The sequence below is a fragment of the Panthera tigris genome, chromosome A1 (genome assembly GCF_018350195.1).
Source record: "Panthera tigris isolate Pti1 chromosome A1, P.tigris_Pti1_mat1.1, whole genome shotgun sequence".
Classification (NCBI taxonomy): Eukaryota; Metazoa; Chordata; class Mammalia; order Carnivora; family Felidae; genus Panthera; species Panthera tigris.
The window spans coordinates 133,449,363-133,467,825 of record NC_056660.1 but is presented as its reverse complement, the minus strand read 5'-3'; the positions used below and the strand labels follow the sequence as shown (position 1 = coordinate 133,467,825).

Here is an 18,463-nt window from a genome sequence, read left to right as displayed (position 1 = left end):
CCAGAGGAAATACGAACAGGGTGGCTGAGGCAGCAGAGGAGGTGCAAAGAGTGGGTACAGCCCCTTTCTGGGGATGGCCCTTTCCCTCCTGCTCCAGTACCCACCTCAGCAGGTGCCACTGCAGAACCCGGTCCTTCCATCTGCCCCCAAGGCACACCGCTGCATCTGTCCAGGTCACTCACCTAGCACAACTAACAAAGTGGCCTCCTTTGTGAGGACAGATTCCTGCTTCTATAGTCTGTCTCGCCGAAGAGACCAGAAGCTGTTGGAATTAGCCAAACTCTTGAAGCTGGCCTAATGTCCATAGAAACCATCCCATTGAGAGTCCGGGTGACCAGCCCCAGAGGGGCGCTCAACTGATTCATATTTGCCAGGAAACACACTGGGCCATTCTGAGGCTGGGTTCTCAGCTATTTTTGGCAAGGAGGATTGGTGATATGCAAAAGGGACTTCCTTTTTTTTTTTTTTTTTTTTTTTTTTTTTGCAGCACAGAACCAGCTGAGCAATCAACAGCATTTCTTGTTCCCAGATCACCCTTCTGAGCACTTCTCTGCCTGCCGAATAACTGAGGCCATTAGAGTTTGATTCCATTTCTCTGCTCCAGGCACAAGATAAGCCCACCAAGCTGGGGTGGCCTCATTCGGGTGATGGCTCCCTGTGCCGGCTGCTTCCTGTTGGCAGTGATGTTTTCTGCCAGCTGTAAAGCCTTCACCTCCTCGGATCAGATGTGCACTGAGGTGAGTCCAAACTGTTTGTCTTTATCCAGATTAAACTGCCTGGAAATTTTGAGATTCAGCACGCAGTCCTATCTGAGCCTTGGCCTCCCTATATTCACTGTCTTTAAAAGGGTGACAAGGTATGGAGAAAGGTTCTTCTTTAGAATGAAGAAGGAGCCATAGAGCTCAGCCAGGGGATGATCTCAAAAATTATCTGTTGGAAGAAGTGAGAGTTTTCCTCCTCTACAAACAATTCCCTCGAAACGATCTTAATTGAGACATAAGATACCAACAGGGTCTCGGTACAAAGAGCAGCCTTCCAAATGTGCTTCCAGAATGGAGGTGCTGTTTGTCCAACATCCCAGCATATGGCCACTACTCCACAAACAGTTTTTTGGTTTCCTGGAGATTAGCGAAGATGGCCTGTGCCAGGTTTTAGAGCATATAGAGATCACTCTGAATGAGTCTGGCTTTCTCCTCGAATTGGGCAGCCCTCCATCTGTTTTACTGACCCACAGGAGTAACATTGGAGAACAGAGCCAAACTGCATCTTCTGTTTTGGCCTTAACAATATTTACCAACTCGTGGGAAGTTCTTGGAGGGGGTCCCTTGCCATCTTCTAAAATGCTGCAACCTTCCTCCCACTGAGAAACTGCTCATAATTCTGGGGGCTAGACGTCTAAGATCAGGCGTCAGCAAGGTTAGTTTCTTCGGAGACCTCGTTCATTGGCTCTCCCTGTGTAGACGGTCATCTTCTGTGTCTTTGCATCATCTTCCCTTTGTATGTGTCTAATTTATTCTTCTCATAAGGACACCAGTCATACTATATTAGGGCCCATCCTAATGATCTCAGTTCAACTTAATTACCTCTTTAAAGACTCTTTTTTCCAAATAAAGTCACCTTCTGAGTACTCGGGTTAAGACTTCAGCATATGAATTTGGGAATGACACAAAGCAGCCTGCAACAGAAGGGGTCAAGTAAGAGGTTTTTATCAGCCCCAGAAGGCTCTCTCTTCAACACTCAGGTCAGAAGGTCAATTACACACATACGTGTAGGTGACATGATAAGAGGGTAGGAGTGGGAACACCACCTCCTCAGTGACCAGGTAGGTATGCTACCCACCATCTGCCAACATCCTCAGGTAGGATAATATCACACTTAAATTCCAATTCCCAGCTTATTGGGAACCAGGCTATTTTAAATACCCCACTCTGAAGCTTACCAGTTCAACTCTTAAATCCCTGCATTGCTGCAAAGCCCGCACAGCCCTTCAGAAGCCCACACGGGAGTCCTGGGAGATTCTGGAAAGCCCATGGAAATGGTGGACCAGTCTAGCTTCCTACTGAAGACATTAGGTTCCAGAGTTGCCAGTTGCTTTTTGCAAGTGGCTCCTGCTTTGGCAGAGTAGAGGGGAGAGAAACAGGGACCACACCCTAGTCCTTTTGTTGCCTGTTTCTGAGGCCTCCCTGACACTCAGGTGGCAAAAGTGATGCTGAGGGTCCCGGGATCTCCAGGCCTGTCCCTATGTGGCAGTAAGAGCTTTCCTTTTCGGTTAAGTCAGGTGAGACTGAAACCTCTGCAGGCGAGACTGCAGCCCTCCCTCTGAAAGGACTTATTTTAAATGCTTTGGAACCAATGCAATTAACATTGGATCTATACTTGCGTTTATATCCTCTATTGTGTCTGAGTTCTCAGCAGCAGGATTCTCAGGCTGTTTACCAGCCATCACTCTATGTGTGTACTGGGAAGTTCCTGGGGGTTACCAAGATGAATGAGAGTTTGTTCCTGAAGGTAAGGAACTTCTGGGCTGCAGAAAGTGGAATAAAAATGGAAGTGGTGGAAGAGGAAGCTTTGGGTTGAAGGGTCTGGCCCCTTTTCAAGTGCACATTACTCTAGCCTGCCTGGCCCTCATGCTGGCTTTCCTTTCCCTCTTTTGTTCTCTCCTCCAGTTGAAGCAGAATTAACCACATACTGTCTGTGTGCTCATGTGGCCCCCACTAGCTTATCAGGCCCTATTTTGAAAACAAAGGTGGGTTTGTTTGTTTGGGTTTTTTTTTTTTTGCTTTGTTTTGAGTTTAGTAAACCTTTTAATGAAGTAAAACATACATACAGAAGGTTCCCCAATCCTAAGTGTACAGTTTAATGAGTCTTTACCAAAGCGAGCACATCCGTGTGCCCAGCACACAGATGAAGAAATAGCACCTTTTCAGCAACTCAGAAGCCCGCTCATGCATATTCCCAGTCAGTAGCCTGCAGGGGCACCCGGTACTCTTAACTTCTATCATCAAAGAAAGATTTTGCCTCTTTGTGAATTTTATATACCAGAGACCGCATGCTGTATAGTCTTTTGTGTCTGGCTTCTTTTGCAAAGCAGTAAATATGGGACATTTACCAAAGATGCTGCATACAGCAATCATGTGCTTATTTTCATTGCTGAATGGTATTCGGTTGTACTAGCGAACCACTATTTATTTATTCATCCTACTGTTAGTGGCCATTTGCACTGTTGTCCATTTCTTGGCTATTATAAACGCTGCTGCTTTGGACATTCATATCTCTGTCTCTAGCGAACAAATATGCAAATCTTTATTAGGCGTTTGCCAGGGCGGGGATGTATTGGGTCATAGGGTATACATATATTTAATTTCAGTAGGTATCGCCAACCTGTTTTCCAAAGGGTTAGTACCCATTTATACTCATTGGCAATGTATGTGAATTCTGATTACTCCCCATCTTAATATTTGCTATTGTTTGTTTAAGAATGTTAACAATTCTGATGGGTGAATAATGATATTTCTTGGGATTTAATTTTTACTTTCCTGATGACTGAGTATATTTTCAACTTTGTTAGCCATTTGCATATCTACGTGTGCATGTGTATATGAGAGACACAGAAAGTTCTTAACTTTAATGCAGCTTGATTTATAATTGTTCCTTTATTCTCAGCGCATTTCTGTCCTGTTTAAAAAAATTTGCCGACCTTGAGGCCATGACAGTATTATCCTCTGTTTTCTGGAAGTTGACTTTGTATTTATCTCTATTGTTAGGTTTCACATTTAGAGCTATAACCAACTGGAATTGTTTTCTGCATACAATGTGAAGTGGGAGTCAAGATGAATTTTTAGTAAAACTTTTTGTTTGAAAAATATTTCTAAGGTAGACAAGCTCTAAAAATATAATGAGCCTCCATAAACACTCCATGTGGAATCTTCCACTGTTATATTCTACTGTTGTTTTCTTCTGTATGTGTGTGTTTCTTGTGTTATATTCTTCTATTGTTTTCTCTGTATGCATGTGAACCATAAGTAACAAAATTAGAGCCAGGACTAGGTCTTTGGAGGCTGACAGATGTGCAAAGCATAAGTGAAATACAGTGTTCTGTGATCTGAATTCTGGTAACACTTTAGATACACTCTTGAATAATTACACTGGAGTGTAGACATGCCTCTTCATTTCAGATGGGCTCAATGGTGGCTATCCTGTCCGCTCAAACCTATGGGAGGAAGACAGTCCTTCTTCAGTCCTAGGTAGGGGTGGGAAATGCCTAGTGGAGCTCCTTTTTGGAAGAACTCCAAGTTCACAAATTCACGGATACAGAGGCTTCTGAAGAGCTCTAAACAATGATATTGTGATGAACCAGTAAAACACAAACTCCTCTTATGAGTGCTCAGCATACATGGTCTCATTAATCCGCCGAGTTGGCCCACAAAGAAGGTTATCCCCCATCTATAGGCGAAAAAGAAGGCTCAGAGAATACAGTTTAGTGGTTGAAAGCTGGGATCTGAACCCAAGCAGTCTGACTCAAGATACATAGAAAATGAACTGCATATAATTGGGATGCCCTTTGCCTGTAGGAGTCAGGTTAACAATGAAATTTTAGGACTGTGCCCTCTTGGGAATATTTTGTTTTATTTTCAGAGAGTAATTGTTACTCTGGGATTTGATGCAGTCACACTGCTAACTCTGGAGGGAGGCTCAGTGTTCTGCATGCCAGACTCTGTGCATGGGGTCGCTGGCTGCTGTGTATGCCGAATGCAGAGGAGACGTTGGAAGGGTAGGAATCAGCACTTGGTGAAACTCAAAAGGTTCAAAATTAGAAAATGATTTCAACACTTTCGAGACGAGAAAATACAATGGGATAGCAGAGAGTTAGAGTTACAGCAGAAGGAAGCAAAATAAGATCCTGATTGAAAAAATGCAAATGAATTACCTGGAAGGAAAAGGGATTGCAAACACAGATTTAACACTTACAAGTCCCGCTCTGTGGAAAAGGGACGGCTCTGATATGAAGCTGGAGACAAAGTGGTTGGTGCAGGTCCCAGTGCACAGCAGGTCCTGAGGAAATGGCCCATGACTTAGGACCGGGGGTAGGCACGGGGTTGTTGTGAATGCCGTGTCTCCTTGCACAGCCCTCCTGGCTGCACGGGTTCACATCAAGAAGGGACCTGCAAAAGTAGGAGAGGGAGAAGGTGATTTTCGACAATAACCCCACACTGAGGGCTAGAGAATGAAGGCTGCTTTGACAGGAAGTAGTCACGTGGTGTTCAGAGGACCCACGGGGGCTGCAGAAGCAGGGGTGGGTATCTGCCTGGAGGAGCAACTATACGTGTGACCCTGGCAGCCAGCCCAGTCCTATATTCCTTCTCTGCATCCTGTCCCTTCTCCATTGCAGGGTCATGCTGCAGTCCTAGAATCCTGTGCTCTACTCATCACGACTCCCTCTCAAAAAGTTTGTGAGGATCCTGGCAGTGAGAAAGACACAACCTCACTCATGTAGTATTTCTACCAAAACTGTATAACCTGAATCAAATCATGAGGAAAGATGCTTCAAGTGAGGGACATTGTGTGTGTGTGTGTGTGTGTGTGTGTGTGTGTATTATTGATAAATATATCAATGCCATGAGAGACAACAAAAGGCTAAGGAATTGCCTCAAACTAAAGACACACAAAAACTAAATGCAATGTGTGAACGTGGACTAGAAAAAACAAAATTACTAAAATTACTATAAAGGATAATATTAAGACAATTGCCAAAATGTGTACACTGTATAATAACATTGTATCAATGTTCAATATTCTCAATTAGGCATTGGCACTGTGGTTATAGAAGAGATGTCCTTGTTCTCAGAAGACTTAGGGGTAATGGGTCATGATGTCTACAATTTACTCTCAACAAAAAAAGGAATGAGAACAACAGTGTGTGTGTGTGTGTGTGTGTGTGTGTGTGTGTGTGTGTGTGTATGTGTACTTCCTGCCTTAAAAAATTTGAGAGAGACTCTTAAAAACTGAGAACAAACTGAGGGCTGATGGGGGGTGGGAGGGAGGGGAGGGTGGGTGATGGGTATTGAGGAGGGCACCTGTTGGGATGAGCACTGGGTGTTGTATGGAAACCAACTTGACAATAAACTTCATATACTGAAAAAAAAATTTGAGAGACAATTAAAAAAAAATTTTTTTAAGGGGGTGGGGCTCCTGGGTGGCTCAGTCGGTTGAGCGTCCGGCTTCGGCTCAGGTCATGATCTCACAGTTTGTGAGTTTGAGCCCTGCGTCGGGCTCTGTGCTGACAGCTCAGAACCTGGAGCCTGCTTCAGATTCTGTGTCTCCCCCTCTCTCTGCCTCTCCCATGCTCATGTTCTCTCTCTGTCTCTCAATAATAAATAAAAAACATTTTTAAAAATTTAAAAAAAAATTCGAGAGACTGGAAACGATTTAATGCTGCTTGAGTGATTCCAGAGCATGGGACACTTCATGTCACCATCTGTGATAGTAACTGTGAGTGTACAAGAATGTGAATACGAGAGCCAAAGGGGAAGGGTCGCGTGGGTGGAGCTCAGGACATTCTCCAAAATGTGCTTGCTTTTTAAATTCTCTTATAAGCTGCAATGCTTGTCATTTGCCTCGTTCTCCCAGGAATCAAGGGCAGAGAGTTCATTGCAGTTCATACCTAAGTAGAGATTAATGTATGACACCGGCTTATGGTGGGTTTCTCAGAACTCTGTGGTAATGTTATCCACTAGTTCTGTTTTTCACCGGGATAAAACTGAGCTATTTCGTTTATCTGCCTTTCCATTTGCTAGAAGCTCCCTCAGGCCACTGGCTCCATAGAGCTCCTGCTGGATTCTCAACTTTCCGAATCACATTAATGCAGTAAAAGTGCTTAGCAAAGCACAGAAGAGGACTAATTTAGGTGTCACGGGCGCTTATATATTCAGGAGAAGGAGGGAATTGCCAGCGTGGCGCCTTTTGCTGTAGGACCAGAATAGCTCCAGACAAATTGAGGAAAGGTCCCTTTCTCCAAGTATATGTGACATCAGTTATGCCAGTGCACGCCAGAAAAAGGGAAATGTCTTCTCAAAGCTCCTCCAAACCTTAGCAGCTACTGGGGAAGTTACATTCATTTCCTCTTGGGGCCATCCATGAGCATGGGCACAAGGGGGGGGTCTGGCAACATGTGTTTTTCCCACCAGTCAGCTACATCCTAAGTTTTAAAGGCGAAGTGTGAATTTCAAGGACATTAGGTGGATTTGTGGCAGTGCCTGGAGGACGTTGGGTCTATAAAATGAGGAATGAATTACAAGGAAATAAAAATATGGCATTGTCATCAGTAACACTGATAATATTATCACAATATAGAAGAAAACGTGATATCCAGTAGGTGAGCATGCATACGCTCGCGGTACCCACAAAAAGTGCACCACTACGCACAAGTTGGAGTAAAGCAGAAAGCAATTAAAATGTGACATCTCTAAAACATCAGGCTTCATAGTAAAGGAGAACGTGCTCAGTCTTCTGTTCCCAGCTAAGCAGGACTGTCTGCAACTGAGGATGGGGACAGAACATTTTGAAACAGATACAGAAGTAGTTACAAGGAGCCTCCATGTATATATCGACGTTCGACAATCACTGATATTTTGCCTACTGATTTCATGTATCCCCTCCTCCCCTCCTTCATGCCCAGAATATTTTAAAAGAAATCCCAAACATCAAGTCCTTTTATGCAGAAATACTTCAAAATGCATTTCAAAAGAATAAGAACATTGCTGTTATCATTCAAAAATTTCTAATTCCTTAATATTCTCTAATATCGTGTCCTCAAAGTTTCTTGATAGTCTATAAAATGTCTTTTCCTGATGCTTCATGTGAATCAGAATCAAAACGAGGGCTACTCTGTTGTTGGTTGTATCTCTTAAAGAGCTTCTATTGCTGTCTCTTTTAACAGGAGCAGTCTCCTCTTGCCCCATCCACCTTCCTCTCTACTTCCCCAACACCATTCACATGTCAACAAAACAAAGTCAGTTATTCTACAGGATGCTCCGCCTTGGGCATTTGGCTGACAGCTACCGTGCAGGCTGTTTTAACTTAAACCTCTCGTTTCATTTGTAGGCTGTAAATTAAGCCTAAAGTCTTGTATTCAAATTTAATTTCTGGGGGGCAGGAATCTGTCTCCATCAGAAACTGTGAAATGTTTGATTGTCTTGTTCTGTTGATGCTAATGCACAGTTGATCTGTTTTCAAAATGAAATAAAACATTTCCATGCATCCAAAATCAGAACTGTGAAAGTATAATCAAGATAAGTCTTCCTTCCCTGCTTCTCTATCTGGTTCCTTTTTTCCCCTTCAAGGCAATGAATGTGGGGCCTTTCCCCATGGCTTCTCTTTGCAAATGTAAGAAATACACATACAGTATGCTATATGTGACATACCATATACTGTATATACTATAAGTTCATTCTGCACCTTGCTTTTTACACCTTACAATATGCCTGGATGTCACTCCATATTAACATGTGGAGACCCTACTCATTCCATTTTCAACTGCAGAAGATTCCATCTTGTGAATGGACCATATTTTGTTCAACTAGTCCTACAGTGATGAATAATCTGGTGACTGCCTACCTTTTGGTATTACAAAAATATACTAAAATAAATAATCTTATGCACAAGTCACTTTGGGTATTTGCAGGTGTGTATTTGGTAAGATTCCTAGAAGTGGGATTGCTGTGCAAAGGATAAAATATGTGTAATTTTGCTAATCAATCAAATTACCAACTCTGATATTAATTTCCGTTGTTTCTCTTGTCAGAAAGAAGCCAACAAAACATATAACTGTGAAAATTTAGGTCTCACAGAAGTTCCTGACACTCTACCAAACACAACAGAATTTTTAGAGTTTGGCTTTAATTTCTTGCCTGTAATTGAAAATACAACTTTCACCAGACTCATAGATCTTATGTTTTTGGACTTAACCAGGTATGTATCTGAGTTACTTGTGCGTGGCTGATGTTTTACTTATGGAATAATACAACTTGCATTCAAATTGTTTCCAGGACCTTCTTTTGGGAGCACAGGGGCATTCTACCTATACTGTGTGTTTACTCTTCCCCATGAAATATTTTTATGCAGGTGAAATGTTGTATTAATGAAACCCAATAACTGAACAGAAGAGTGGATTGTTTTCAAACGATGCTGCATCAACATTGTTGTTTAAGAGGTTTTAAGGAATACTAAAGACAAATCTTTCATTCAGTCAGATGCCCTATTATACTACATGTTAGCGTAGTTTATTATTGGGTGATAACATTTTAAGAAACATTTACAGAAGAAACACATAAGCCACTAACTTTTTCCCCTGTAAGTTGGGAAAATAGTTCCATCATTTAATTTTAGAAGCAGAGTCAGGATTCCAAATACTGAACCAGTGTTTGTGAACCAGAAGGCAGAAGTATTACAAGAAAATAAGAGAAGAAACCAGAAGGGAATTGCAACATGATTTTGTGTGTGTGTGTGTGTGTGTGTGTGTGTGTGTGTGTGTGTGTGTGTGTAAGAGGGGAAAGGGCTTTGCATGTGTATGAGGCGTGTATCCCTTGCAGCAGCTCTATTTCTTAGGTGGTTCGGTTTCAGCTTCTGCCCAGGGTAGTAGAACGTTCACATCCGTAAGACTATATTCATCTTTATAACCACCACTGGGAGGTAGGCATGCTGAATATTACAGTCCAACTCATGTTCGATGAGGAAATGAAAGCTCAAGGAGATTTTGTGAGTTTGGTTAAGGTCACAGAGTAAGGCAACTGGGTCTCTGCTCTGCTGACTCTCAGTCCAGAGTCCCCCAAATGACCCCAGGCCACCTCCCCGGCCAAGATTCCACTGCACTGAGACAAAGTCTTGCCCTTGGAGATAGGGACAGAGATTACTCTGCTACCTACCTAGTATGCCCCCAGGACATTTACTTGCCCTCTGCTTTACCACTTCTCATTTTTAGATGAAATGGATTTGACCACATTTTGAAGGAGTGCATGGGGCCATGACAGCTTCTCTAGATAGAAGACTCTAAGTTTCCTCTTGTTATTTTCGAAAGATGATAAAAAATATGACCTCATACTTCCTAAAATCCCTCTCCTTAGTCCTCTAACCCCTGCCTTTTATCTGGCCACAAATCAGATACAATTTTTATTCTTTTAAACAGCCACCATTTCTTTAGCTCTACCAACATGTTTTCTGGGGTTTTTTGCTCATTCTTCCATCTTGCTTTTCAGACTTCCTCTCTAGAATAATTTTTCTTTTTTCCTGAAGTACATCCCCCAAAATGTCTTTGGGGAAAGCCTCTTAGGATTAAACTCCCTCGGTTTTTGTTTTTCTGAAAATGTCTTTATTTTACTCTTTCTTGAAAGACAGTCTTTTCTGGTATGATTGCAAGTGACGGTTTTTTGTTCTTAGTTAGCCCTTTGATGCTACCATTCGCTTTGTGCCTTCTTGCTGTTAGATAGTCACCTGTCTGTCTAATCATTGTGCACACGTAGGTGATCTTTTCTCTCTGGGTGTTTTCAATGGTTTCTCTTTGTCTTTGGCATTCATATCACAGGGCTGCACTGTGTAGATGCTTGGACTCCCTGAATCTGTGATTAGTGCCTTTCATCAATTCTAAAATAGTCTAGCCATTATTTGTTTGAAACTTGTCTTGCTCCTGGTCACTCTTTTATTTCTTCTGGGTCTCTGATTAGATTTACATTGCGTCTTCTCATCCATCCTTTGTAACATCAATATATCTTTCTTGTTTTCCACCTCTTTGGTGTTTGGGAATATATTCTAGGTAATTTTCTCGTATCCCCTTTTAGTCCATTAATACCATCTTCAGCTAATCTCTTGTATAAACTATCCATTGGCTTTTCAATCTCATTAACTTCCTATTTCAATAAATTTCAATGGCTTTTCATTTCAGATATATCAGATCAGCTTTAATAAGTTTTTCCTTCTTCCTATTATTGGTTCACACTGTTTCCTTTAAACATGTCAAATGCATGTTTGATCTAAATATATGATATATTCTGATAATATATATCAGGAATATCACATATTCTTTCCAAATCATATATGTATTATGAGATATATCTGATAATTCTGGTATCTGTTGTTTCTTTCACTTAATTATGCAGAACATACTTATAATTCTTTTTAAGTTTATTTATTTATTTTCAGAGAGCACATGCACACACAGGCAAGCAGGGAAGGGTCAGAGAGAGACAGAGAGAGAATCCCAAGCAGGCTCGTGCTGCCAGAGTGCAGCCCGCCCCAGGGCTCTATGCCATGAACCGTGAGATCATGACCTGAGCTAAAATCAAGGGCTGGACGTTTGACCGACTAAACCACTCAGGTGTTCCTGTAGAACATTTTTTTTAAACTGATTTTGGCTAACGAATTGCCCTTATGTATTCAGTGAAGTTTTATTTTGAGCTCATTTATCTTTTGGAACTTGATGTAAATCTTTGTTTAAAATACTTTCCTGGGGGCGCCTGGGTGGCGTAGTCGGTTAAGCGTCTGACTTCAGCCAGGTCACGATCTCGCGGTCCGTGAGTTCGAGCCCCGCGTCAGGCTCTGGGCTGATGGCTCAGAGCCTGGAGCCTGTTTCTGATTCTGTGTCTCCCTCTCTCTCTGCCCCTCCCCCGTTCATGCTCTGTCTCTCTCTGTCTCAAAAATAAATAAACATTTAAAAAAAAAATTTTAAAAAAATAAAATACTTTCCTGGGATTAGACCATGGCATTATGGCTACAGACAATAAGCCTAAATATTTCTGGAGATGCATAGTGAAATATGTTCGGGATGTCTAGGATTTGATTTAAACCACTTCAGGAGGGAGAGGAGGGAATAGAAGAAGCAAGGAAGTATATATGTCAAAATCTTGAGAACTGCTGCACCCGTGTGGTATATGAAAGTTCATTGTACTACTATCTTTACTTTAGGTTTGCAAGTATTTTTTATTACAAATTAATTAAATAGGTATATCACTCAAAAAGAAATTTCTCTTCACTTCTGCTGCTCTCTGAAGTCACTACCATTCTGGGGCCATTTTAGACTCAATTTTCTACCTGGGCTCCTTTTGGGAGGTCCACAGAGGTAGTGTCAGTTCAGATCCCAGCCCTCGTGAGTGGAAACTGATGGTTCGAGAATCCCAGGGGGAGACTTTTCTCATTGTTATCCTTGTTGCTCCATCTAAAGCCATGGGCCAAGATAAACACATATCCTCAAGGTCACCCTCTATGAGCCTTCTTTTTTTAAGGTGATCCACTGAAAGGATCCCTTCTGAAGATCTTGGTGGTCTGTAGGTTTTTGATAGGACCTCCTACCCTGCTTGGACCCCAAGCTTTGTCTCCTGCCATGGTACATGTGGCTCATTTTAACTCAGGCTTTAGGCCATCAAAGACTGGCAGATATTGGCAAATATGACAAGTGACCAGGGCTCACTTGGTCCTAGGGATTCCAGCTTCTTTTTCAGAGCTCCTTTAATGTGTTTCTGAGGAACTCCCTTAGTGCCTTCCAGGGTAGCTGTGTGTGTGTGTGTGTGTGTATGTGTGTGTGTGCGCGTGCACGCACTTGCATGCATGTGCTCACACATGCATAATCCAGTATTTTCAGGTGCATTACCAGGATGACATCTGTACTGCTCCATATTTCTATGGAGCATTTTCATATGTATCATTTGGTTAACAGCCATTGCCTAAAGCACTCATCACTTCTTTACTTTATAGATGGAACAAAAGTTTGAGAAAATTTGTGACTTGTCCTGGGTGACACAGATACATATATCACATATCATTTGTTCTATAGTATACATTATATACTACATATTGTATATTACTTACAACAGTAAATAATACCTCCATTTTCCCTAAAGTCAAATGACTAACTGTTCTCTAGATTCTATAAACAAACCTCTGAGAGTTCAATCCAAAGGGATAAGATTTCTGGAAAAAATTCTAAATCAGAGTGTTCGGAACTGAGGCTAGTCATTAATTCGACAGGTAATCTGTTGGTACTGCAGAAAATTTTTAATGTTTTACCTCAAATAACGATACATACTGTTTTTACTCTACACAAAAGATGGCTTTGTTAATACTAGTCACTGTGACAGAGTTTTTCTTTTTTCTAATTAATTATTTTTAAATAATTTTTAAGGTGCCAAATTAACTGGGTACATGAAGACACTTTTCAATACCAGCATCAGTTGAACACAATTGTATTGACTGGAAATCCCCTGATATTCATGGCAGAAACAGCATTTAATGGGCCCAAATCGCTGAAGCATCTTTCCTTAATCCAAACAGGAATATCCAATCTCGAGTTTATCCCAGTGTATAATCTGGAACAGTTGGAAAGTTTGCATCTTGGAAGCAACCATATTTCCTCCATTAAGTTCCCAGAGAACTTCCCAACACAGAATTTGAAAGTCCTGGATTTTCAGAATAACGCTATATACTATATCTCGAGTGAAGACATGAATGCTCTGGACAAGGCCACCAACCTAAGCCTTAATTTCAATGGCAATGACATTAAAGCCATTGAGCCTGGAGCTTTCCATTCAAAAAGCTTCCAAAGTTTGAAATTTGGAGGGATTCTTAACTTGTCTGTTATATTGAAAGGTCTACAGAACTCCACTGCTCAGTCCCTCTGGCTGGGGACATTTGAAGACTCTGACGACCAAGACCTTACTCCAGCCATGTTTGAGGGACTTTGTGAAATGTCTGTGGAAAGCATCAATCTACAGAAGCACCACTTCTCTAATATCTCATCTACCACATTTCGCTGCTTCACTCAACTTAAGGAATTGGATCTGACGGCAACTCACCTGAAAGCATTGCCCTCCGGGATTGAGGGTATGAATGCTCTCAAGAAATTAGTTCTCAATGTAAATAATTTTGACCAATTGTGTCAGATCAATGCTGCCAGTTTTCCATCCCTCACAGACCTCTCTATCAAAGGCAACATGAAAACACTTGACTTCGGTGCTGGGTGTTTGGAAAAACTAGAAAATCTTCAGAAACTTGATTTAAGCCACAATGATATAGAAGCTTCCGACTGCTGCAATCTGCAACTCAAAAACCTGCCCCACTTACAATACCTAAACCTGAGCTACAATGAGCCTCTTGGTCTCCAGAGTCAGGCATTCAAAGAATGTCCTCAGTTAGAACATCTAGATTTGGCATTTACCCACTTGCACATTAAGGCTCCACAAAGTCCTTTTCAAAACCTCCGTGTCCTACAGGTTCTGAATCTTTCTCACTGTCTCCTGGATACCAGCAATCAGCACCTTCTAGCAGGCCTGGTGGATCTCCGCCATCTAAATTTACAGGGGAATCACTTTCAAGATAGGCGCATCGCAAAGACCAACCTACTTCAGCCCTTGAACAGCTTGGAGGTTCTTAGTTTATCCTCCTGTGACCTCCTTTCCATAGACAAGCAAGCATTCCAGAGCCTTGGAAAAATGAGTCACGTAGACTTAAGCTACAACAGCCTGACGGGCGATAGCATCGATGCTCTTAGCCATCTTCAGGGGATCTACCTCAATCTGGCCGTCAACAGCATCCAAGCCATCCCACCTCTTCTCCTCCACACCCTGTCCCGGCAGAACACCATTAACTTAAGACACAATCCCCTGGACTGCACTTGTTCGAACATGCATTTTATAACATGGTACAAAGAAAACCTGCAGAAATTTGAGGGTGTGGAGGAAACCATGTGTGCAAACCCTCCATCTTTAACGGGAGTTAAGCTGTATGACGTCGAACTGTCCTGTGGGATTACGGCTGTGGGCATTTTCTTTCTTATAGTATTTTTATTCTTCATTGCCATTCTGCTCATTTTTTCAGTTAAATTCCTCCTCAGGTGGAAATACGAGCACATTTAGTGCTGAAGCTTTCTGGAGATGGCAAATGAATGTGTTTAGGGAAACTGCCCCAAGTAAAGGAACTGTTGTCTGTTGTTGGCTGTCAGAATTTTCAGATTGGTTCCTGCAGCTGGACAGGACTTGCTGTGCTTTTCTGAGTCCCAGAGCTAATGAACCTTCCTGGAATGTAAACTGACTAGGACCAGGGGACCAAACAACAGCTGTGAGAGACACAGAGCTATTTGCTCACATGAAAGGTGGTTGGAGGACCTGTGGCAGGGAAAGGCCAGGAGAGGAATGTTCGAGGAGGTGATCTTCCTTCCACTCATGGACACTTTCCGAAGCAGTGCCTACCCTGACCCTAAAAGGAGACCAACAACCACAACTTGGCGGCACTGGTGACCCCAGTCCAAACTCTGTCTCCTGCAGCTTGGGCATCGTGCTTGGCTCTGGGTCCTCAGTAAGACAGTCATTTGAGAAACTTGTTGAGGATAAAGTCTCACTGCTTTTTTTTTTTTAATGAAAAAGGGAATACACAAGGGAATTTAAAAGAAGAGGCTGAGAAATGAATCGTGACATCAAATCAACTTCATTTATCTCCTTAATTCTAAGTCTCTAAGGTCTCTACAATTCCACTAGGGTGTAAATAGGTACAACAAAACAAAACAAAACAAAACAAAAAAGAAAAACCAAAAAGCAAATACCACCCCACCAGTCCCCCAACCCCCAATCTAGGATTTTTGCTACATTGGCCACTCTCACTTCAGAACCACGGAAGTTTCCTACCGATCTTGTGTGCTTGGTCTTATATTACAAATCCTACCTTACACATGGCTGTGGCCCAAATGCTCTTCTCATTTGAATGTCTGGTCCTTAGAAGCTTTTTTCCCACAGGAACTATGAGATAAATGGTGGTTTGGTTCCCAGGGCATCTCTCAAAAGTCTATTCACCTGGGATAGCAATCGAGCTAGTGCATTTGCAATGAAAACCAGTGGAAGAAAGCATCACTGTGCTCTAGCTGTCCACAACACAATACTCTGGCTCAGTGAGTTTCTGTTGAGTCTGGGGTGTCAGCAATGATTGTACCAGTGGAAAAGATTAGACAGGACCATTGAATGTAGAGAGAGAGAGAAAGGACAGAGAAGAGGAAAGTGTTAGGATTTAGGCCTTGCAAGACCCAAAGGGTCCACTCCTATAAGGCTTGATTTTCTGTGACCTGGAATGGTGGACAAGAGCTGAAATCTCTTGTATTCAGGGTGTTGCATTCATAGGACCTTAAGTTCTGTAACAAATTTTAGGCTAGAGGTGGTAACTCAAGTTATGAAAATCTGATTGGAATATCAAAATAAAATTAACTTTCATATCCAATCAGAATTTATTAGCCCTTATGTTGGGGGTCTAACAGTGGGACATATTAACAGAGTGGAAACTTGGGAACCAACCTTTCTTTACCGCTATATCCCTCAAGAATGGCAAAAAAGACAGGAAATAGTGAAGAAATGCCATAAACCTCTCCTGCAGTTGCTCTGCTTGTCTTGTAGTCTTGGGGGATTTTTGGGGGGTAGTACTAGGTGGGAGGCCAAGTTTTCCCAGAAAATCTTGGTTAACAACACACGGTAAAGGGACAGAGGTGCTTGCCTTGGGCACAGAATCTAAGGGGGAACCAAAAAACCTCAGTAATCAAGACAAAAATATTTTAATGCAATATTTTAAAAACTTTTGATTAATGAAAAAAATCTGTGATAAATAAAACAACAAAATTTTTAAAAACGGCATCCAAAACAGTCCCATGCTGAACCATGTTAGGGCCTGAGGCAAAAGGAAAAATCAGTAATACTGATCCTGCCTCTGTTTAAAATTTTGGTATTTTGTTCATGGCTGATATTTTGCATTAGTCTTTTTTAATTTAATATTGCATTAAAATATTATCTTCATTACTGATTTCTTTGGTGCACCCTTAAATTTAGCACCCAAGGTGGGTGTCTCACTGGTCTCACCCTATTCCCACTGTGAGAAATACTAAGAAGTAGGTACCCCAGTTAACTCCCAGGCCACAGTTTACCCAGGGCCTATTAGCAGGCATATTATCTCAAAGTTATTCTGAAGGGCCTTTCCCTTCCCCCTTACTTTCTGGAAGCAGGTCAAAGTGTCCGAGAGCTTACACCTTCACCTTCTTCCGCATTCTCAGGTAACTCCCAACTCAAAGGCATCCTTCCTTCAAAGTGGAGAGAGGTGGCAGAGATGAAAGGGTACTATATCCCCTTGAGCTCTAGGTGGCCCGGGGACCTGGTGAGTGGGCACAGGCAGAGCACCACTCTGCTAATGCAATGAAACAGCACACAATTAGCTGCTTTAATTATCTTGAGTATCAGTGTTTGGGAAAACAGGTGCCTGAAAAGGAAGTTTTCCTCAGCTTTCCTGAGGGAGCCCTGGAGAGGCAGTCACTTAAAGATGTGTGTGGAAGAAGTAAGTGCTAGAAATATGAGGAATGGGGACACACCCATCATCCCCCTTTCTTCCTTCCCTGGCCCTAAGGAGGGTGGAACAACATTCCGAGAAGGCCAGTTTGAGCCACTGCTGTATTGGTATTGGCCTTGAGTCTGGCAATGACTGAGACTTTTTTCATTGAGTTTTGGGCTCAGAAGGGACCTAAGGCAGAAGCGGGCATGGCTGCCTTGGCCAGCCTCTGTCGGTGTGTGGAACAGGCAGCTTCCTTACTGGTGCTGCACCAAAGACCCCTCTTTCTAGGGACGTGAAGGCAGTGTTAGTTTATAAGTTCAGGCAGCCAACCCTCCCGAGTCAAGAGAGAGAGCATCCCTGCTAACTACACCACCCCATGCTGCCCACTCTTGTGCAAGAGCCATTCACCTTTGAGGATTCAGGCAGGAAGGTAGCAGGACACATAGTTCATTTGTTTTGTTGATTTCATTAATTTGCTTGTACCAAATTAAATGATCAGCTCTGGAAACTCTGGGAACTGTTCCTGGTAGTGACCACAAAGGTGCAAAAACCATGCTGTTTCCTTCTTCTCTCCCTTTTCTCTTTATTTCTCTTTCCTTTTTCTTTCTTTGCTGTTTCTTCCCTTCTCTCCTTTTCTCCTTCTCTCTCTGTGCTTCCCTCCTTCTCTATTGGTTTCATGCTTTCCTTCCTTCTTTCATCCATATCAGACAGGATGGAACTCAGCACTCTATGAATCCAGTCTAAGACAGAACCAGAATGCACTGAGTTCCCTCACATTCTAGCAAATTTAAGCTCTTTCTTGACTGCAGGATTTAAGCTGTAGAGACGATATACTAATCGCTGTCTTACCACTCTATAGCCACATGGTTCTCCGTAATGGTTAATGTGTTAAAACAGAAACAAAAGTATTCTGTGGAATATCTGTGATGCAGATTGCATCACATGATAGATGGTAGGGTCCTAAGCCCTAGCAAAATGTAATTGCCCATCTTGCTTTCATTTATCAGGGGTGTGCCCCTTCCCTGTAATGCAACTTGCTATTCTGTAACTGCACACTGATCTAAGGCTTTGTGACAGCTCCTCTGTTTTAAGCAACAGTAAATTCACCCTACAAAGTCAGAAAGGCAGC

The 18,463-nt window shown here is 42.2% G+C and overlaps 1 protein-coding gene across 1 annotated transcript; it reads left to right on the top strand.

Moving 5' to 3' along the window:
- Positions 1–494: 494 nt before the first annotated feature.
- On the top strand, positions 495–16,621 carry CD180 (CD180 molecule). The gene is made up of 3 exons (XM_007079885.3): positions 495–737; positions 8,801–8,967; positions 13,166–16,621. Exons 1-3 carry the CDS (start codon positions 648–650, stop codon positions 14,892–14,894), a joined length of 1,986 nt encoding a protein of 661 aa, XP_007079947.1. The 5' UTR covers positions 495–647; the 3' UTR covers positions 14,895–16,621.
- Positions 16,622–18,463: the final 1,842 nt, after the last annotated feature.